General features: G+C 44.3%; 3 protein-coding genes across 4 annotated transcripts; 1 reads left to right on the forward strand and 2 right to left on the reverse strand.

The window, feature by feature from the left end:
- Nucleotides 1-1,229: 1,229 nt before the first annotated feature.
- rcbtb1 (regulator of chromosome condensation (RCC1) and BTB (POZ) domain containing protein 1) lies at nucleotides 1,230-17,064 on the reverse strand. 2 transcript variants are annotated; one of them, XM_080833870.1, is made up of 12 exons: nucleotides 16,977-17,064; nucleotides 15,530-15,758; nucleotides 14,934-15,084; nucleotides 14,358-14,524; nucleotides 12,481-12,639; nucleotides 11,733-11,840; nucleotides 11,310-11,452; nucleotides 8,624-8,814; nucleotides 8,020-8,146; nucleotides 5,943-6,094; nucleotides 4,550-4,680; nucleotides 1,230-2,738 (listed from the first exon to the last, which is right to left on the reverse strand). In XM_080833870.1, the coding sequence occupies exons 2-12, from the start codon at nucleotides 15,653-15,655 to the stop codon at nucleotides 2,598-2,600; spliced, it is 1,596 nt and encodes a 531-aa protein (XP_080689996.1). In that variant the 5' UTR covers nucleotides 15,656-15,758; nucleotides 16,977-17,064; the 3' UTR covers nucleotides 1,230-2,597. The 2 variants fall into 2 exon arrangements, with proteins under 2 accessions (XP_080689996.1, XP_080689997.1); XM_080833871.1 differs by having other exon boundaries at nucleotides 2,600-2,819.
- A 1,044-nt stretch (nucleotides 17,065-18,108) lies between these two features.
- arl11 (ADP-ribosylation factor-like 11) lies at nucleotides 18,109-18,639 on the forward strand (the record flags this gene model as incomplete). Its single annotated transcript, XM_080835868.1, has 1 exon — nucleotides 18,109-18,639. The coding sequence occupies one exon, from the start codon at nucleotides 18,109-18,111 to the stop codon at nucleotides 18,637-18,639; it is 531 nt and encodes a 176-aa protein (XP_080691994.1).
- A 795-nt stretch (nucleotides 18,640-19,434) lies between these two features.
- ebpl (EBP like) lies at nucleotides 19,435-20,824 on the reverse strand (the record flags this gene model as incomplete). Its single annotated transcript, XM_080835945.1, has 4 exons — nucleotides 20,601-20,824; nucleotides 20,449-20,518; nucleotides 20,040-20,178; nucleotides 19,435-19,675 (listed from the first exon to the last, which is right to left on the reverse strand). Exons 1-4 carry the CDS (start codon nucleotides 20,787-20,789, stop codon nucleotides 19,435-19,437), a joined length of 639 nt encoding a protein of 212 aa, XP_080692071.1. The 5' UTR covers nucleotides 20,790-20,824.
- Between the last annotated feature and the right edge of the window lie 1,476 nt (nucleotides 20,825-22,300).

Raw genomic sequence — 22,300 nt, forward strand, 5'->3', positions numbered from 1 at the left:
AGTTCTAAGTTTGGCATTTCTGCATGGTAATGTGGGAGGTGTAAAAACTTTCTGGTGTGATAACTGAGTTGGTATGTGCCCGAGAGACAGACAGCCAGAAATACTAGAGGGATTGGAGGTGGGCTCTTAACTGTATTTTGTGGTCAATTTGTTGGTTTATGGTTGACCACGTTGGTTTGTGCAGGTTTATGCTAGAAAACCAACCTCATCCAGTCCACCTCTTATTCGAGTCAAAAAACGCAGCCATTTCAAACACATTTGCTGCACAATCTGCACGGTTTGGGCCCAAATAAGGGCATCAGGGCAGACAGATTTCAAATAGTTTATTGAACACCACTACCATGGCCCAGGTTAGACTTGGTTCTGTTTGCGTTCCAAACTTCCTGGAACTCATTGGTCAGGTCTCGTCTCCATGCGGTCCAAAGGGTGCAGCAAAAGCCTGCATACACCAACCAACCAACTGTTTCGCAGCAGGGATGTTTCCCGTAACAAGACACATGCATAAGAAAAACATAAGAATTGGGGTGCTGACTAAGTAAGCCACCATCATTTCCTGTTTTTCATTCAACCTGCAGTTGTGTGTGTAGCGCCTGACCTTTGAGGTCAAGGTTTCAAACCACATGGGAGAACAAAAAGTAGAATTATTCAAAACAAAAAAATCCCGTTTACATCATTTTGTGTGAATAGCAGCACGGCTATCAACAGAAATGACTGACAAGTAGCCTTCAGCTGATCTGGCTTCCTGCCTCACTTAATAATGAATGCAGGGGAAATGTGAGAGATGAGGGGAAGTTAAAGAGTTGTGATTTCTGCCACAGAAGTACAGTCGCACAGGATGGTTGTATTCAGCTGCGGTTGAGGGACCCTTCACGCCCCCTGAGTTTATTTTCAGATCCTAACCACAAACATGTGAAAATGGATTTCCTGTTCCTCTCCGTCAGCAACTCAAGTTACTGTTAACGACTTGTGAAATGTGAAGCATACACTTGATATTCCATTCACTTTTCATGTTGAAAAACTCAACATTTTCCTATAAATGAACTTAAAGCCCGATTATGCGAGCTTCCCCTAAAGTTGCAGAGTGTAGTTCACTTTTACACCACTGTGGTAAATACAAATCACGCTTTGAGACCCCCTGATGGACAGTGTACACGTGTATTTGTTGACAAGCTGAAGGATATGGAACCAGCAGACAACAGCAGAAGCTAAAGAAGCACGGACAATACATGAGAAGAACAAAACTTTTATTTTTTTTTCCTTTTATAAGAGGTCCTTGATAACATAAAACTTCATATTTTTGTAAAATAGATTATATTCTCAAAGTAATGCAAAAACTATACAGTATATACATATTTTTTTTCCTTTTCAAAAAGCAACTGTACACTATTTTATTTCTTAACAAGTGCTCTCCACGGCAGCCGTGAACGCTGTAACAATGGCGCAACATGTTGGCATTTATATGCAACAAAAAAAAAAATGAAATGCTCACACCAAATGCCGCTGGGATTCTTTTCTTAAAAACCATGAAATTAATATGAAAATAATATAACCATTTCATGTGGAAATTCTGTTGATTTGCTGTAAAGGTAAAAGCAAGTGGTGCAACTTACCCCTGAGGGGAAAGAAAAGGACAGGACAAGAGTTGGTTCTCAATAACTGGATAAGCTGAAAGCAACTTCCAGCTGGCCACGTTTGTTGCTTAAAGCCAGATAATGGTCCGAGTTATCTGTGTCCAAATCCAAGTCAGCTAGAAACACAAACAATATTCCAATCAGGCTGTAAAGCAATGGCTCCAAGTCCTTTTTGGTGTCTCTTTTTTTTGTTTGTTTGTTAAAGTCAAAAGAATGTGTAATTGCACCTTGGCAGGTAGGCAAACCACAGGTTTCCTTCACATTTCAGAGACAGCGCAGAATATTGGAAAGGTGAGTATTCACCAAAAACACTTAAGTGGAAGGAATGGAAGGCTCGGAAAGCACTACTGTAGGCAAGTGACTTTCTCTTAAGTGGTCATTAGAGAATCCTCACCCTCATTATAATCACATCACATCACAAAAACATTCCGCCAAAACCCACCAGAGCAGAAAAGCTACTGGTTCATAGTGCTCCAAGCTAAAGCTTGGTCTTTGTAACAACTGTGTTAAAGCCAAAAGCCATGATCTCTTTCTTTCTTTCTCCCTTTCTTTGTCTTTCTCTCTTTCTTTCATGCACCCACAAAACACACACACTGCTAGTATGCATAAGCACCTTCTTCATCAGAAAAGAAAAACCTACAGTGGTCATCACAAAATAAGTGCATTCACCAGCCACAGCTTAAACATCCATACAGGTCCAGTCCAGGCTCTCTGCCCGGCTTTGCTCGCCTGGCTCAGCAGCTTGGCTCTGGGGCTACGCCTGTGACCTCGTGCCCAGCCCTGCCCTGGGACAGAATTGGGATTGGCTGAGGACGAGAGCTTCCTGCCCCACCACCCTGTTTTGTGTATATGTGTGTTGAGGAGATTGGAGCCAGTGACGGAGGATGTTGACGGCAGGGTTTGTTTTGACGGCAGGGTTCTGGTGTTACCATGGCTCCATGGGGGTGTTGCCATGGCGAGTGGGCCCTAGTTCTTGAAAGCTCCACAGCGGCTGGCGCGGCTGATAAACTCCTTGAGCATGTGGCCGTCAATCTGCCAGAAGGCGGCCGTCTGAGTCACCTCCGTCAGGTGGTTCACGCAGAACTTAAAGCAGAATTCCTCCAGGTCCTCCACATACACACACACAGATGCGCAGACATATACAAACACACACACACACATACACAGGAGAAATCAAACAGACACACTCTGCTGCAGTTAACCATCAACAAAATTTGTATTGCAAGGTATACTAAAGGTACCAATATGAATGGGTAGTTATCAATAAGAATCAACTTGTTTGATCTGATCGCCAGGTCGGTTAAATAGACACTCCACTAACTGTGCCAGATCTAGAGAACTTTATCTATCCAGTTGTTTCTTGAACAAAGTGAAGATATTGTGTACATTGTAAAGTACATACACTACCATTCAAAAGTTTGGAGGCACTTGAATGAAAAGAAAAGCTTTTGTCCATTAAAATACCATCAAATTGTTCAGAGACACAGTGTAGACATTGTGAATGTCGTTGCTGACTATCGTAGCTGGAAACAGCAGATATTTTATGGAATATCTACATAAGGCTTCAGAGGCCCATTATAATGTGTTAGCTAATGCAAGGATCTCATTTTAAAAGGGTCATTGATCTAGTAAACCCTTCTGCAATTATGTTAGCACAGCTGAAAACTGATTAAAGAAGCCATAAAGGAAGCCAATGGCCTGACCTAAAACACAGCTCCAAACTATGCAAAAACTACTGAGGGACGAAGCAGTCAGCTGGTATTCTGTCTAAAATAGAGTTGCCAGCGCAGGTGCTGGATGGCAACACTATTGAGCTGCTGGGGGAGCAGCCTAAAGGCGGCTGCTTGCTACAGCGTTGGGGGTTAACGGTTGCGCAAAATTTACTCGGTGCAGTTCATGCTCCCAAAGGTTGCGCGTGTTGTCATGAGCCTGCCATTTGCCTGGCAGATAGAAAGCTGTTTCTCTAACAGAAAGTCTGAAGCTTGAAGTTCTTTTCAAACCTTTGCTTGGGTAGCACTGTTAAACTGAGCAGACATGCAGACTACATTTGAGTAATCTCATCACGTAACATTCGTTTTCTAAAAACAATCACATAGTATTGCATGTTTTACTGTGGTAGAAAATACGTTAGCTTAATGCTAACGTATATGGAAAATCCTATAGACACCGCGCTAGGTATTAGCATCAAGTAATTCACGTTAATGTTTTTGTATGAGCCTGACATTTGCTCTGCAGATAGATAACAGGTTCCCTAACAGAAAGTCTGAAGCTTGAAGTTATTTTCAAACCTTTACTTGGGAAGCACTGTAAAACTGAGTAGACATGCAGAATATTTTAGTAACCTCGTATCATTCGTTGATAGAATGCAGGCTGCGAGGCTCGCGTAAGGGCTTACGTAAAAAATGACGCAAGTCTAGAAAAAGGGGCCGACGCACGCAAGACGTAAGAAGTCGCGCAAGGGTCGCGCAAGGGGCTTGCGCGGCCTCTTGCGCTTGCGCTTACGCTTACGCTTACGTAAGGAAGCATGAATCAGCCTTAACTGTATGGTACACAAGAAGTGCCAATCAAACCAATCCAACTTGGCGGAGGTGCTTAAGGAAGGATGTGGCAAAAGGTCATCAGATTACCTCAACAAACTGACAACTAGAATGCCAAAGGTCTCCAAGGTTGTAATGGAGAATTCTTTGACGAAAGCAAGGTTAAGAGGACAGCATTATTTCAATTAAAAATCATTATTTTATGGAAAACAAGGGGAAAAAAGTGACCCTCCCCCAAACCTTTGAATAGTAGTGTATGCTGTGTAATCTAAAGCATTCTGGATCTAGCACTACATTTTCCAGAGGTACAGGTCTAATCGGGTTCTAAGATGGTTCAAGGGTTCTCAGTCTACTCTAGATCTGCTAGGTGTGTGGACTCACCTCTGCATCATAGCGGATGGCAGCGGAGAGCAGGGAGAAGGCGTTCTCCACGGTGATGCCTCTCTTAATGAGGTGTTGGCACAGCCTCTTAAGACGATTCTCACAGTACGAGGTGGCCAGGTCCAGCAGCCCTGCATACAAAAACAGGCTTTACACACATTTCACACAACTGTATTCGCTTTATTCCTCTTCAACAGACTAACTCTGACTTTTTCTGTTTTCATGATAAGGTGGTTTCACCCTTAACAGGTCTCAGCTTTGAGAGACGCCTGTTGGAGCTTATGAGAGGCAGAAACATGAAAGAGCGAGAGAGAGACTCATTTACAACCTCACTCATGGACACATTCTTTAATTTCACACAGCCTACAGCAGGGGGTCAGAAGCCCAAGGCAAGCGTGACAGCTTGGCATTCAAGGTCATTTATCATGGCACCCGCAACCGTGGTCTCATTTCACACTCATTTGTGATTTTCTGATGAAATACTTGGCCACATTTGTCAAACAGGAAGTTATTATAAAGCATTATACCAATCTAGCAGATGATGCAATTATGTTGCAATGATGAGGTTAATAAGGTCTCTATGCTGCATTACTAAAAACCGTCAGCTGCTACCCGGCCATCTAGTGCCATATGACAAAAACTTGTTTATGATAATAAAATGGTTTACAAATGTAGCAACAGTCCTTTTAAACCAAGTTGTTTGCGAAAGCTTACCGTGCAAATATGAATATGATCTGTGCCAAATATATGTGTTTGATTGCACCAGAAACATGCTCAATTAAATTAGCCAGTAGTGCCCTGACTACCAAATACACCTACACCTGTGCACTGGACTACAAGAAGTTAACTTCAAGCTTCTCCATTAGCCTAGCAGACAGCGGCTCTGAGGAACAAATGCTACACAAAGGGCCTTCATTAGCAAAACAAGGCGTGAGACACAAGCTTCACTGTCAACCACAGTCTCTCAATCCACCCACAGCTAACTGCCTTTATGACTGTTTTCAGGTTGAGTGATGTAAAACAACTTGTTGGACTGAGAACACAGATAATGGATGATTGAAGTGCATTCATTCCCAAGACAGTTCAGTTTAAATCAGACATGATTACTTCTGTGATGTTCTCACAGGCTGCTGGATCAGTGAGCATTACACACACTCACCACCGACAGCAAGACCTCACCCTCCTTCTGTCTCTCAATTTCTTTCATTCTGTATCTCTAGAGAATCTCTCCCTCTCTGTCTGACACACACACACACACACACACACACACACACACACACAGAGAGCAAGCTATCAATTTCCTTCATTCTGTATCTCTAGAGAATCTCTCTTGCAAACACAAACACACACACACACACACACACACACACACACACACACACACGGAACTCACCAATGGCGTCCTCCGGTGGTAGGTCCACATTATCAGTGTAAAGGAACTCCAGGAAGGAGCGGTACACGGGGTAGGAGAACTGGTCGATCTCAATCACCTCCTTCATGTCCTCGTTCCAGTGCGACTGAAACATCGACCTGAAGTGCTCACACCTGCAGACGGCCGGACAGAGATCAGTGCTGCAGACTTCACTTCAGAGCTTAATCGGAACTGCAGGGACTCTTCAAAACATAATAATTCTACAATTCACTACTGCTGACTGATGATGCATAGTAAAGTTATGCTAATATGAATTCCAGTGACTATGAGAAAATGATACTGTATAAAAAGTAATGGATTACACACACTCACACATCAGTTAACAGGAAAAGTTGCATTGTTTGCGAGTTGTGAATGTTCTGGTTTGTAAACACATACTGTAAGTGTGTACATGAATGAGCAAGTGTGTGTATGTCCACATGGCAAATCAGGACGGATTTGAACACATGGCAGAATACGTATGTGCTAATTTGTGTGTCTGTGTGTGGGTGAATATGTTTGTGTGTGTCGTAAAACTTCCAATAAACTCTTCCAGAGTTTATGGGAGACTCAGAGGTAATAAGAGACCGGCATTGATGTAAATGTAACGCCCTCTGCCTTCTCCAAGTAATTGTTGAACTATAATCATACCAGGAAACCATGTTTCTTTCTCCAATAAAGCCTACTTAGTAAACATTATACAGTGCCCTTTGGTGGCAACTCAAGCAGCCATCACTAATGAAGCAATTTAAACACCGTCATGGCAACATATGATTGAGGAGCACAGTCTGTAAGCACAGCAGTCTCGCTGTAAATGTGGCCTACCATTACCCAAAAGACAGCTTGTTTTTTTTTATTTTTTATGTTTAATCCAATTCGAGAACAGATGAACTCACACGAGGCAAATTTAATTCAATTAAAAAAAACCTCATTTAGTCTAATGTCGAAAACATTATTTGGTTGTGCTGCAAGCTATTAAGAAATAGGCCTGTACTATTCCTAAGATAAACAGGAAACACACTGGCTAAATTTATGCTTGCAAACTGATTTCATAAAAAAAAAAAAAAACAACATTTAACAGTTTTTTGCTATGCCGCAATGTTGAAATAAGCCTACTTTATTCTCTGCCAAGATGAAAATTCAATATGCAGAATAGGCTACAGTAAAGCATGTTTAAACAGCCCAACCAAACACAGTGCTTCACAAAAGTTACCTAATCCTTTCTAATCTTGAGGCTCTCAGGAGTTAATTTAAAAATAATTAGAGTTTGTAGGTAAAGGTTTAATAGTCGCTCCAACGTATGTGAAATAGGCCAATACATGTAATATGGTGCCATGCATGTAAGCCAAATTAACGACAACAGGTCTGCCTACCAGTAAACACTAGCTTACTGTCTTCTCCTCGCCACGTCCTCCTCCTCCTCATCATCATCATCATACACCACCATTTCATTATTAGCAAGCTCTTCTTCATCTTCACTGCACTGGCTTATCACTGTTGCAATTCTATGTCACTGTCTAGCTTGCATGACTAGGCCTCTCCCAGATCCCTCTTTGAAGCAGTGGGCGAGGTGGTCCTCGTTTCAATAGACAGTCAGGTAACAAACCTTGAAAGACATTTTAACCAGCTCCTAGTTAAGCCAAGCCCAAGCTCTGCCTTCTCAGTTCACACGCAGGAAGCTTACATGTTGTTGTCCCCAGCCGTGTACTCTTTGTCTTCGTTACCTGAAATACAGCTATTGAATGATTCGTGGAAGCTTGCTTTGAGTGGTTTACTTTTCTACCATACAACGTCCGGAGCCTCAATGTGTGGGCCTTCAGGTACCCAGCAGGAATGAGTCATTTTGTAGCGTTCGGCTTCTGGGGCATCGCTGAAGAGGAGTTTACAACAATTCCACTTATGTCTTGCGTTGCTTTAACATCTCTAATAGCACCCCTGAAACAACTTTCCTTCCATCGGCTTTTGCAGCCAAAAACCCCAGTTAGAGGACTCTTCTTGTTGCCAGTAGATGTCAGTGTGTCAGGTGGGTGTGTGTGTGTTCACATGTGCTTGCAGTCACCTGATCTTCAGGACAGCTTTGTGCACATGAATGTATTTCCCGTCCACACTGAACTTGAGATCCGACGTCTCAGGGCTGTCAAACTCCTTCTTCAGGGACTCGGCAACCGTCAGGAAGTCATCGTGCTCTATGGACACACAAACAGGAAGTGGTCACTCCAAACAGCCCTTCAAAACTTGAGACAGTGGTCTCTGGCACTGACCACCAGCATGGAGCAGGCTGGTTACTCAGACTGTGTCCATAGTTCCATCCAGCCGTATGGTCAATTAAGGACACTGAGGTGTTACAACTGTCTTCACGAGACAGTGGTGGTACTGCCAAGAAAAACTGTTTTTGGAAGTGAACAGGTCCATCCACTAAAGCTGGAAGACAGGCTGAACGACGTTGTGAGATAAGGTAATACTGTTAATAAAACAGTGTGACTGAGAATCCACAGAGCGTCTAACCCACACAGCGGGGAAAAAAAGCTACCCCCTTTTCCTCAAACATACACACACACACAAAAATAGACATTACTCCTCCCCCCCTTAAAACGCGCACGCGCACACGCACACGCACACGCACACGCACACGCACACGCACACGCACACACACACACTCTTACCCATGGCAAGCAGCCTCCACATGACAGAGGGGGTGGCGAAGCAGGCGAAGACGTCGTCGGTGCAGGAGAAGTGCGTGAGGTAGGGTAGGACAATGGCTTGTCCCCGGCACTGCCCCCACATGTACACCTGACCACTCTGGGTCTTCGCCGCAGACGTGTGCGTGGAGTGGCACGCCGCAATCTCTACAATTCTGGAAACAGCCCAGACGCCAGGGGGAAAAGGAGGAGAGAGCATGTAAACAGAGCATTCACGTGATCATTGGGGGTGGCACGACGTGTGTGTGTGTGTGTGTGTATGTGTGCGTGAGAGAGAGGATAGAAGGGATGTACATGTTAATGTGGAGTAGGATGCCACACTTACAACCCAACTGCAGAGAGACAGAAAAAAAACTTGGGTTGTGTGCGTATGTATTTAAAAAATCATATCATGGTTTCAACTGACTCGACACACCTATGTCACACTAGGCTATTCCAATACCCATCTTCCCCAAAACAGGAAGCTGCTGAACAGGAAACGCAGCACTACTAACAGGAAGTGGTCGCTGGCACACAACAATACAGAGGTACCGCAGTTCATCAGGTCACATAAACACACAGACAAACACACACATCTCTACTCTACTTACCCTTGTACTAGTTACCTTACGAACACTGTTTACCCACTAAGCTGTTCTACAATACTTGAATGCTGTCTTACCACCTTTTCCACTAGCAATTTTGTATGCATCATGTACAGTCATGGACAAAAATATTGGCACCCCTGCAGTTCTGTCAGATAACGCACCACTACTCCCAGAAAAGTGTTGAAATTACAAATGCTTTTGTATTCACATGTTTATTTACTTAGTTTGCATTGGAAAAACACAAAAAATCTGAGAAATAATGCCAAATCTGACAAATCTTCCACATGAAACTCAAAAAAGGGCCGGACAAAATTATTGGCACCCTTTCAAAATTATAAGAAATAATTGCATTTTAAGCATGTAATGCTCCTTTAATCTTTATTTAAACTCACCTGTGGCGAGCCACAGATGCTGGTAATATATAAATTACATTTGCAACCAGTTAGAATGGAGCAAAGTTGACTCAACCATTGTGTTGTGTGTCTGTGTATACCGCACTGAGCATGGAGAACAGAAAGAAGAGCAAAGAATTGTCTGAGGATTTGAGAACCAAAATTGTAGAAAAGCATGGACAATCTCAAGGCTACAAGTCCATCTCCAGAGATCTTAATGTTCCTGTGTCCACTGTGCGCAGTGTCATCAACAAGTTTACAGCCCATGGCATTGTCACTAACCTCCCTGGATGTGGAAGGAAGAGAAAAATTGATGACAGAATGCAACAAAAGATTGTTTGAATGGTGGATAAATAACCTAGAACAACTTCCAAATAAATTCAAGCTACCCTGCAGACAAAGGGTACAACGGTGTCAGCTTGCACTATCAGTCGCCATTTGAATGAAATGGGATGCTATGGTAGGAGACCCAGAGGACCCCACTGCTGACACAGAGACATAAAAAAGCCAGACTGGAGTTTGACAAAACTTTCTCGGGGAAGCCAAAATCATTCTGAGAGAACGTCCTGTGGATAGATGATACCAAAGTAGAGCTTTTTGGGAAAGCAGTTTACAGACAACGAAATGAGGCCTTCAAAGAAAAGAACACGGTCCCTACAGACTAATATGGTGGAGCTGGACCGATGTTTTGGGGTTGCTTTGCTGCTTCTGGAACCTGATGCCTTGACTGTGTGCATGGCATCAGGAAATCTGAGGACTACCAAATAATTTTTGGGCACAATGTAGGGCCCAGTGTCAGAAAGCTGGGTCTCCGTCAGAGGATATGGGTATTCCAGCAGGGCAATGACCCATAGCACACTTCAAAAAGTACCCAGAAATGGTAAAGACAAAGCACCGGAAAGTTCGGAAGTGTCTGAGATGAGTCCAGAACTTAATCCCATAGCACAACTGGGGCATGATCTCAAATCAGTAGTTGGGAGAAGGCACCCTTCAAATGTGAGAGACCTGGAGCAAAATTCCAGTAGAGAGGTGTAAGACAGGGCGGTAGTGGTACATTATCTGACAGAAGAGCAGTGGTGCCAATATTTTTGTCCATGACTGTATATACCATACTATGTTTGTATGTATTATGTACATTTACCCCATGCATGCTGTGTACATTTACCATATGTATGCTAGCATGCTCATCATGTTACATGTATGATTCATTCTGCTATGTTCCTGAATTTTTCCTCCCCCCCTTCTTTCTTCCAAAAGACGATTGTATTGTTTTGGCACTATATTATTATTAAAATATAAGTTAAGTTAAGTTTCTCCTTACTGAAAATGTTGGCATATGTGAGATCTCTTTTCTCTTCCCTCGTGCTTTCTAAACACCCTCACTCTTTACTTCTCCTCTCGCAGCTGGGTTTCACTCAAAGTTTCTTCCTCTAGTGGGCAGCCTCTTCCACTCACTGGGGCCTTTGGCTTTCTCAGGGAAAGTCAGGTTTTCATGTCAGTGAAGCACATTTCAACCACCTACACCTAAAACAAGATTGTCCTGTTCTAAAACCTTAAGACGGCTATGGCAGCAGTGGTAGGTTCTCTAGCAAGGCATTCACAACATTTCTCCCACCACACATGAACTTTGACCCCTAAAAGGGCCTCTGATGACCCCTGATGACCCCTCACCTCTCCTTCTCAGTCATGATCTGCACAGGGCTGAGCTGGTTGCTCTTGTTGCCGGTGCCCAGCTGCCCGTAGGTGTTGGCCCCCCAGGCATACAGCAGCCCCTCATCAGTCAGAGCAAGCGTGTGAGCGTACCCAGAGGCAATCTGGGGAGCAACACAGACAATACAAAGATGAGAAAGTACCTGAAAGAGATCTGTTCCTCTTTACACAACAAAACACATTTTTTTCTGCCAAACAGAAGCTGGATCATATCGCTCTGCTGATCTCCGCACGGGCACAAAGTCCACTTCTTAAAAGAGAATGGGATGCAAAAAGGGAATGAGTGCGAACCAGTTAGCAAACAGATGATTGAAGGGAGGCTGTTGAAGTGAGGTGACCAAAGTGAGCACTGCCGTGGCAGGGGGATTGGGAGATGATTCTCACCTGCAGTACGCAGAAGCCCTGTAGAGTAGCCAGCCGACAAGGGGTCAACTGGTTGCCGTTGTTCCCCAACCCCAGCTGTCCATTCCCATTGTATCCCCAGCCGTACACCTGGGATGGGACAGAGAGTACAAATTAATGTTTACAGTGCAAACTACAAAAATATTAGATTAGAAGCCCTATTCTTCACCACCATCAGCACATAACACTTATCTAGATACCCACCTTCCATCAATCAAACAGGACTCATCACATCACAAATGAATACAGCTCTTATGAATAACATACAGAAGGGTGCCCTGTTCATGCAAGTTCAGTACCCACTTGCTGGGACGGGCTACTGAGCAGACAACAATGTGGCATTGGGGTAATTTGGGTAATTGTGTTCAAAGCAATAATACTCTTTACCATCTTGGGATCTTTTACAATCCCCAGTCTGGGCAATTGGTCTCACACCTCTTCCAAAGATTGGACATAACTGCAGAGCACTGTGCAGTGACTTCATCCCCCCCAGCCCCATATCCTTAGTCTCTCATTCAGGCCAGGCGCACACGCACGCACGCGCACGCACGCGCACACGCACACGCACACGCACACGCACACACACACACACACACACGCAAACACACGCACACACACACACACACGCGGTGGAGTTAAGCAGGCTGGATGAGGTAAAACCTACGTCCCAGTCTAAACCCCCTGGCTCCTTGAAGACAGGTGACATTGGTCACCTCTTCAAGCTGCTCACCTCTCCGTTATCCACCACTGCCATGGAGGACGTCTGACCGCAGGTGATGCTGACCACCTGCTTGTTCTGCAGGCAGTTGGACACCTTCCGCGGCGTCGGCTGATTGGCCGTTGAGCCGGAGCCCACCTGACCACAGTTGTTGTAGCCCCACGCAAACACCTGGAAGAGGGATAAGCAAATCAGCTGAACAAGTTGTTGTATATAAACCAACCCATCTCATACACACACACACACACAAACATTTGTAACAAAAAACACAACAACCAGCTACAACCCTGCTAGCATACAAATACATAGAATGATCCCAAAACAAAATACCCAATGGGGTGAATTAATTGACTTCTGTGCGATCACCTAGTCCTTACTGAATGACTATGTACATGTTGTGTTGAAATGTCTTAGTGTATGCACTATGCACTGCATAATCACACTGCAATCAGTCATGTCATTCTCCTCTTGCAACCTTGCAATAAATGAAATTAAAAAAAGACAATTCTCACACATATGCTATTGCATTTGACTTTAACTCCAGTGCATGTAACAATAACCTTCTGGGAGAGCTCCTTAAATTACACCAATAATATTTCCTCCATTCTGTGCGTCATCAGCGCTGGTCGACATGAGGCCACCGTGATGTAAGTGGTGGCAGAAGAATGCGGGTCTTTATCGGGCGAGCCGTTGTTTTATCGGTGGGGGAAAGAACAATGGTGGCGGATTAGCACAGCTGGTCACATGCTGCCCGCTGCCACACTAAGCAGCTAAAGCGCCACACCAGTCCCAATCCACCTCAAGCCACTTACTATGCACCTAACCTACATTACTGCCTCCATTTTGCAACACTTCAGAAGAGGCCGAAAGTGGAGCAGGAGTGGAAGTGGGTGCTTTCAAAAGGGTTCCAGGAAGTCCTTCATTCCCTCTGAAAGCTCAGCTCTGCAACTGAGTTTCATATTCAACACGCATTCAAGGCCTACTTCTTCAACCCAACAACCCAGGTATTTAACAGCAAGAAGAAGGATCATTGACCACAGTTCATCAGATATAAACAACTACATGACTTGCTGACTTCTCAGTGGACCATGTGACTATTTTTGTGCAGCTCATTTCACACAATGCACAAAGCCTCCACCATCTACAACAAGCAGTGGAGCCGCGGTGTGGTTTTCCTGCAAATGTGCACGTGTGAGCAATTGATGCAATAGTGGCTCACAATCTTACCATCTCCCAGCCGAAAAGCCAGCTATAACACAAGCCAGCTGGACCAGCAACTTCCACTACATTGCAGCAGGGGGAAATTCAAATGGCTTACGTCCCCAGGCGGCAAGCACCAGGAGTCCCCAGGCTTCACCACAGAAAATACTTTCACCGCAGTCATCTGGGGCAAAGACTGCCCTAATCCAACCCGTCTGTGTACATTTAAAGCCTTCAGTGAGATATAAATAACCCCATAAGATAGCCTAACGCCTGAAGCCAACAGCAAAACCAGTGACCTGCAAACAAATCCCAGTACATGTTGGTTACTTTACTTTATTGAGTCCAGACAGACTCAAGCTCAAGCCTGTGGAGTGTCAGAAAGCGGTTTAGGTGTGGTTTAGTCACTTAGACACTCAGTATGACAGAGAAGCATATGGCTAATGTGTGTTGGTGATGATCTGATATGGGCTGGATCAGACATTCCAGTGATCAGCTAACCAAACACCAGCTACCGCGGTCTTCAGTTTTTTTAAACTCAGGAAATTGAGCAAGGATGACCCAGTATGTTATAAATATTTGAGCTCATCTGCATTTTCACACAAAGTGATCTAAGCTGAGCCTGAGCTGACACACACACACACACACACACACACACACACACACACACACACACACACACCCCTTACCTCCCCTTCAGACGTAAGAGCCATGGAATGGTGCGAGCCACAGGCGACCTCTGTGATGCGTTTGTTCTGCAGGTTGGTGGTCACCAGCACTGGTGCCACGCCCTGATTGGTTGTTCCATTGCCCAGCTGGCTGTAGCCATTGTGGCCCCAGGCATACAGATCTCCATCTGAGGTACAAGACAATTACAACATACAGAGAGTCAAGCACAGAATACTTCTGCCCAGGAGGTGACACTAGTGTGACTGTAATCATACATGAAGGGGAGTGGGAGTGTTAGTGTAACATTGGTGAGAGTTGACAGTAGACACTCATAGGATCAGGCAAGGAGTAGACAGACAGTTAAGGTGTGCTGATTTGTTGCAACAGAGAGAGCCTGAATGATTTTTCTTTCCCTATACACCTGGATGTTGACCTCCTCAAAAGGTCAAAGGAACAAATTATCTGGACTTAGGGACACATTACTTACAGCTGACTGGAGGCTGAACAGAGAGCCAGGTGAGGCTGGAGGAGTCAATAAAGGGGCAAGAGACGAGAGGAGAGGAGAGGAGAGACTGGTGGCTGGATGGGGCTCTTACCCACTGTGGACAGTAATACGTGAGGTCCACTGCCGTAGCTCAGGCTGACCACCTTCTTCCCGCTGAGGCAGTCCAGCTTCTTGGGCACGATGGTGCTCTGGCTGTCCCCTGTACCCAGGCAATTACTGCAGTTCAGCCCAAACACGTACACCTGTACAAGTAAAAACAACCAGAGATGGGAGTTAATGATGTCAGATGAAGTATACTTGGCCAAGCTTATTGAACCCATGAACACCTCACAAGATAGATGCAAAACTCTGACTCAGGCCAGCTTGTCACTATAGCATCTAGCCATGAGCTGCAGAAATGGGGAGAAGTGGATTAAACGTTTGTGTAAAAGCTCTTTCTGGCTTGGTTGACAGGGTAAAAGGTGAGTCCTAAGATTGGAGTTGAAGTAGTGAAACTGTACAGGGTAGCACAGAATTGAACCTGGGACCACATCTTTTGTGTCCAAATATTGTTTATGCTATTTACACTGAACCAAAGAAACACATCAAACCACCCACACAAGAAGCAGCATCAACAACCCAACCCTCCCCCCCCCCCCCCCCCCCCCCCCCCCCATCTCTTTCCACAGCAGCATGGAGGTAACTGACCTCGTCGTCATGGGTGATGTAGATGGCCTCGTTGGCCGAGGTGCCAAAGACGCAGGCCTGCCGGATGGAGACGAGCTCCTGAGCAGACATCAGTGTGAAGAGTGGCCATTTGCTGACGTCCACCATGACTGGGCTCTTCAGGGTCTGCCAGGCAGACGGACCAGAGGGAGGGGACACAGGCGGGCTGGGGATGGGGGGGGCTCCGCAGCTGCTGCTCCTGCTACTGACGCTGGACATGACAAACAAGAACCCCCCCAAACAATCCCAGCAACAACACAAACAAGACACACACACACGTACACATGCAGAAAACCTCTGGTCAAGAACTGTCAGAGGGAGGCTGAAAGCTCAGCGTGAGGGGGAATCAGAAGGACTTTGCCTGACTGTTACCATGACCTTACCATGTATCAAGAACACTTTAACAAGTCAGATCACAATTGTCTTTTAATCGTGTAACTGCCAGGCAAGTCATTAGTAATGACTAGGATTTTAAACTACTTGGCATCTTCCTTGGCTAATCCATCCTCACACTTGTCGCGAGTTGCAATATCAATCATTGATAAACATTGATAAAGGTTGATAATATGCATTTGTTTTGAGTTTTCAGAAAACGAGCATGCTTGCTGCAGTACAAAAAAACATAAACGTGGGCACTGGGCAGATAATTGAAATGAATGTCAGAACGGCTCATAGCACACTGACAGAAGCATCTGCTGACCTGTCGCTCCAGAAAGCTCTTTTTCAGTATTGTGGTCGTCAGACTGTATCTGACGCCAGCTGTCAATTCTGCATTGTGACAGTCATGCTAAATAGCAGTTAGTTACCAGTTTTGGAGATAATTAATATCTGGTAGTATGGTCTTCCAATATTGATGTTAGCTTACTATCCAAAAACTCATATGGGTATTAATTATGATAATTAAGTAAGCAGTCGCTATATATTTTCAGGGAGACCTGGCCAATTGACGAACGGAGACATTAAGTTGGCTAGGAACTTGGCTAGCAGGATTTGTTAATGAGCTATACGTAAAGGCTGGGTTATATTGAGATGCATGTGTAAAGACAAAAAAAGAAAAGAGCTGTGAACGTGTTAGACGTTTGGTAACACTATCGACAAATTATAAAAGCTTGCAAACCAGACAGCCAACTACAATGTAGCCGTGACACAAATGAAGGTATACAACACCGTCTAGCAGGTTAACGTTAATACTACCTGGCTAGCTAGGTGGCTAGCTCAGCTTACTAAGGAATCTCAACGAACTAGCTATGTCAATAACTTACATCTGCTTACATTTCGATGTAAGTTAGCAAGCTAGCTAGCATAGGTTAACGTTACAGCTAATGTTAACTTTACTGACCTAGAGCACCGCTCCATCATGACACAGGGAAGACTGAGAGAAAAAGAGACAGTTAACAGTTTTACAAAGGGTAACTACCAATGAACATACCCAAGTTACAGTTGCCAGTAAGCTATATTACCGATGCGGAGCTCCCGTTTGTTGACAACTTGCAGCTATCCGCAGCGTCTCAGAGCACACAGCTGGGAGGTACTGATGGTTTTAACCAACCACGTGATAAATTAGACGACGTACAGACGTCACTGCCGAATGGTGGGATATACGTACGTCGTCGAAATGCAAATATTTTGCCCAACAGTTTGTATAGGGACATGGACAAAGACTTGGACAATTACATGCCACGCAAAATAACAGGTGTGGTGCTATGTGATCCTTCAGTGAAATCAGTGTGGCTTAACTGTCTACCTTGATTACTTACCTGTTGAGGTTTAAATCAGCTGTCCCCAGCAACCCATAATTACAGTCCCTCAGGCGCCAACTAGCCCTGGTATCATATTCATGACACATTTGAATTAAGTCCATGAACACAGACCTATGTATACTGACACAATGGAGAAATACCACTACAACTGAGCTATGTTGTTGTTCCCTGCTGCATGCATGACTTATTCTGTTCTCCTTATCAACACTGGACAGGTCATGGCCATGAATATTGAAGTTAGGTCTCCAGTCTCGTGACATAAGTTAATATTTAAACTGCATGTTTTCTACCAGGGCTTGACTATTATATTAAATTGAAAAGCCACCCTGCTGACAAAATACAGGGCCAATTACTTTTAGTTGCATAAAGCTTAGAGTTAGGGTTTTGCAGCACAATTATCTGATTTTTGGTAATTAAGCCTATCTATAGAATCCTTTCAAATGATTCAGAAATGAAGAGGAAGGTTACCTTTAAACTTTTTCAAAAGTTGACACTCCTGTGTAAGGAATGTGGAAGGACGAGTCTGTACGTCACATGACGATTTGTAGAGGGAGAAAGACCAGCCCCAGAGTTTCACTTCTATGTGCGGATAGCAGAGCAGCCCTACGAAACAGCTTCTCTTCCTCTCTCCTGCTTTGCCTGGTATTTGAATAACAAACAGTTGCGCTTGGTTATCAGCACTCGACAACCAAGCTAAGCAAGGTACAGCTTTCTAGTTTCTAGCTTTCTGTGTGTGAGAGGTCATAGCTGTTACTGTCAAGAGAGGAAGCCACTTTCAGTCATAATCAAGAGAAGCTCATCATGGGCCTATACCTCACCAAGAACCAAAAAAAGCCAGCCCAAGTATTGCTGATGGGTCTGGACTCAGGGGGGAAGTCTACCCTGCTGTCGCGGCTTCAGCAGGGGGTGATCATGGAGACCTCCCCCACAGTGGGTTTTAACGTTGGGACCCTGGAGTTGGACAAAAACACATCCCTGACGGTGTGGGACATAGGGGGACAGCGTACCATGCGGCCCAACTGGAAGTACTACCTGGAAGGATGTAAGGCTCTGGTGTTTGTAGTGGACAGCAGCAACCGGGAACGTATGGGAGAGGCCCAGAAGGCTCTCAAAAAGGTTCTGGCGGACGAGAACATGAAAGGGGTGCCGCTCATGGTTTTGGCCAACAAGAAGGACCTGCCCAACTCTATGACCATCCGAGAGGTGTCCAACCAGCTGGACCTGAGCAACTACACAGACCGGACCTGGGAGATCCAGGGCTGCAGCGCTCTGAAGGGTCTGGGGCTACAGCAGGCTTTTCTCTCGGTGGCCAAACTTATCAGGAAGAACTGAGCTGGTTACAGACACAGCAGGGCAGATCAGCCTGTTGGGTTAGGCTCGTGGCATAGAGTGCTATGCCTCCAAAGTCTGAAGGTGAGTGCCATTTCCCCGGACCGAAAAGGTACAGGGAAGAACACAAATATATCTCAATTTGACTGCCTTTTATGAAGTTTGCCGCCTGCTAAGCGGATTAAGATTACCTCTTGATGACAGACAAAATGCCCTTTTTCTGGGAAGCGCTATGACCTTTAACTTAACTGATGTTGTGGGCGTGCCTTGGTTTAAACAGACGTAGTGGAATTATTTTCTCTTCGAGAGTGAAAGAAGCTAAGAAAAAAAGGACTTTGAAGGAAAATTCACTTTTATTTATTGGAATAATGTGTGTTTGATAAAAGTTACAAATAAAAGAACCTGACCTACACAATGTAACATGAGACTGTAATGTTTCTGGCATGTGTGATTAAGGTCTGCCCTTAGACATCAGTACTTGGTGTGTGTTTGTCTTTTAACACCTTTAACGCGGATGTGTAATTATTTCCCATAAGAATGAATAGCTGAAAATACAATTTAACCCTTTCAATATCCACTAGAATAGTATTAAAGTGAAGAAGGGCTTGTCAGTATCTGCTAAAATGTGCTTAAGATTGGTAGTTATCCAAACAAAACAAAAAAAGTGGCTTCACTATAAACACTCAAAATACCTCACATCTAATGGTGGTTGTTATAAACGATCATTTATCCCACAAGCATTACAGCATAACACATTGGATGTCTGGAGACAAAAGTGAATGTGGTTGACTGAAGCGGTCATCTGTTCTTCCTGAAGTCATCTCTCTGGATGTGGTGGGCACTCTTGAGCCTGTGCCAAGACTGCCAGAGCAAGAGTCCTGGCACCACTACCCACACGCCATTAAAGAACACCAGGTACACCCACAGGTAAAGCCAGTTACTGGTGTTCAAGCTGGGGCTTCCAATTAACAAGTCGGGACAAAATGTCATCCAGCCACCATAAAGCTCACACACGCACAGGGTGATCTGAAGAAAGTGCCTGTTTACCAGGAATAAAACAAATGCAGGCTTCAGAGGTTAATTTATATTTCATCAACGTTCATAAGTAAAAGCTAATACTTGATCATATTCTACAACTATGCAAGAAGTAAGGACATATCACAGATTTTCGTTGACTGAGGACAGTGGTACATCTCTGCCAAGTACATGTGAGATCAGTTAGAATGGCATGACAAACGTCAGACATTCAGTAGGTCTTTTTAAGGAGACGCAGAACACCAGTGATCAACTTCTGCCTGCCGAGAATCATAATATGGAGTAGGCTGATACGGACCCTTGACTATACCTCTGCAGTGATGCAGTGTGTGCGTGTACCCAAATGGATCCGGGGCAGGACTGCTTACCGATAGTGCTTATCCTTCACTATAGCGTAAATCAACAGCAGAGCTAGAAAGCCGTCCAGCACCACCGTAAGCAGCTCCAGAGACACGATAGTGGGGTCTGAATGCAGCCAGCGCGAATCTGCCTTCCCATATTCTTTCCCTTTAACGAGGGTAACATAAAATAGTTATCATTGAAAATGCCTATTCTATCACACAACCATGCATTATCTATTCTATTCAGATGAAAAAAAGTGCAATTGCCCCTGTTGAAAAATACAGCATCCAGTTAGTTTTGGACCATTCCAATTATGTCCACTAGATGTCCTTACAGCACCAAGATTAATTGGACGTTCTCCACTCCCGTTTGTGGTCAGTTGCATCAACGCCAGATATGTTCGCACTGTCTGTCAACTTGTTGGGGCTTACTCACACAATTCAGCGAAGATGTTGTCATAGGTTGCAACGGTACCGACTAGGGACATGTAGACAAAGGGTCCCTCCTGAGTGAAAGGAAAACGTTGAACTTTAATGGCCACAAAAACAGTACATTACAAACTATTTCTGTGTATTCTGAGAACTTACCAAAGTGATGTGGACAATTGCGTCGTAGAAGAGCCACACAAGGACCCATCGGTCAGTGGACGAACACTTTTTACCCCATATTTGTGCAAATACGTATCCTGCAGCAAACTGCGCAGCACAGGCCAAAAGAGAATAAACAGTGACTTGAGTAAATAGCGCAGGGGAGTCTGAATGTATCGGTTCATTCATTGTGGTGTCTAAGCATTTGCAGTTGGAAGCTGCAGGAAAACGATTGTTCGTGGACTTTACCCGGTTATGTTTTACAATGGTGGCCTTACCTCCTCCAGTGGCACCTGCACGCAGCGATTGGCTGTCAGCAAAATCTCTCCACTTCTGGTCCCGCCCATGAGCACACGTCTCCAATCCAAACACCAAGGGCAGTGTTCAACATTTGGCGCCAAGAAGTTGACACACAATGGTATTTCGTCTCACTACTATGGCCTACTTCAAGTCTTGTACAGAGTTGCTAAAGTAGAACACCAGCAACTGAAGATCTATATCCAAGAATCCAACACAGGATATGCTAGTAGGTCCTAGATAGCAAGCATACATTGGTCCACCAGGGGATTTTGGTTGCCAAATCACTGGTGGAGTGCCACCCCTGGTCCGCCCTGGACAAGCTTCATCTTTAGTTTAACTTGGCGTGGATAATTACAAAATAACATAACATGTTTGCAATTCCTGTTATGTCTAAATCATATCCTTGGCATAGTCTATTTTAAATGTCAGCTGCTAAACAGAAGTTGTTTGTGGCACTAGTAGGCTCTCAAGGTGAAAAAGGACTTGGTCAATTATAGACATACAGTGCCGACCACAATTATTGGCACCCCTAGTGAATATGAGCAAACAGGCCATAATAAAAATTGTCTTTGCTGTTTATCCTCTTGGTCTTTCACTCAAAATATTCACAAAAATCTTACCTTTTCATTGAAGTACAATTATTGAAAGAAAGAAAAAACGGTTGACATAAAATTATATTTTTCCCCAAAACATGTGTGCCACAATTATTGGCACCCTTAGAAAAATCCTATAGTTGAAATCTAAGGAGGATGGTTCGACTGGCAAAATAATCTCCAAGGATCACAGCTGGAGAATTGCAGACATTAGTTGAGTCTTGGGGTCAAAAAGTCTCCAAAACTACCAGATGCCACCTACATCACCACAGGATGTTTTGGAGGGTTGCTAGAAAAAAGCCTCTGCTGCCAATTAACAACAAGCTAAAGTGCCTACAGTTTGCCAAATGTAAGTCAGTCTTTCAATGGGACGGAGTTTTATGGTCAGATGAGACCAAAATAAAGCTTTTTGGCAACAAACAACAAAGGTGGGTTTGGCATACACAGAAAGATAGCCATACAGAAAAGCACCTTATACCCACTGTAAAGTATGGTGGCAGATCTTTGATGTTGTGGGGCTGTTTGTCCAAAGGCCCTAGACATCTTGTTAGGATACATGGCATCATGGACTCCATCAAATACAAGCAGATATTAAATGAAAACCTAACAGCCCCCTTAATCTTAAAATTGGCCATGGTTGGACCTTCCAGCAGGACAAAGATCAGAAGCATACCTCAAAATCAACACAAAAATGGTTCACCGACCACAGAATAAAGGTTTTGCCATGACAGTCCTCTTACCTAAACCCCATAGAAAATCTGTGGGATGAGCTGAAGCCGAGTCTACAAGCGTTGACCTCAGAATCTG

This window comes from Sprattus sprattus, assembly GCF_963457725.1.
Source record: "Sprattus sprattus genome assembly, chromosome: 3".
Classification (NCBI taxonomy): Eukaryota; Metazoa; Chordata; class Actinopteri; order Clupeiformes; family Clupeidae; genus Sprattus; species Sprattus sprattus.

Excerpts from the sequence above, each read along its gene's own strand:
- rcbtb1 (XM_080833870.1), bottom strand. The coding sequence starts at position 15,655 with ATGGTGGACGTCAGCAAATGGCCACTCTTCACACTGATGTCTGCTCAG. Across the intron at positions 12,640-14,357 it reads CTCTTACGTCTGAAGGGGAG|GTGTTTGCGTGGGGCTACAA; the intron begins GTAAGGGGTGTG and ends TCCCTCTTCCAG. Across the intron at positions 2,739-4,549 it reads CCATCCGCTATGATGCAGAG|GACCTGGAGGAATTCTGCTT; the intron begins GTGAGTCCACAC and ends GTGTATGTGGAG.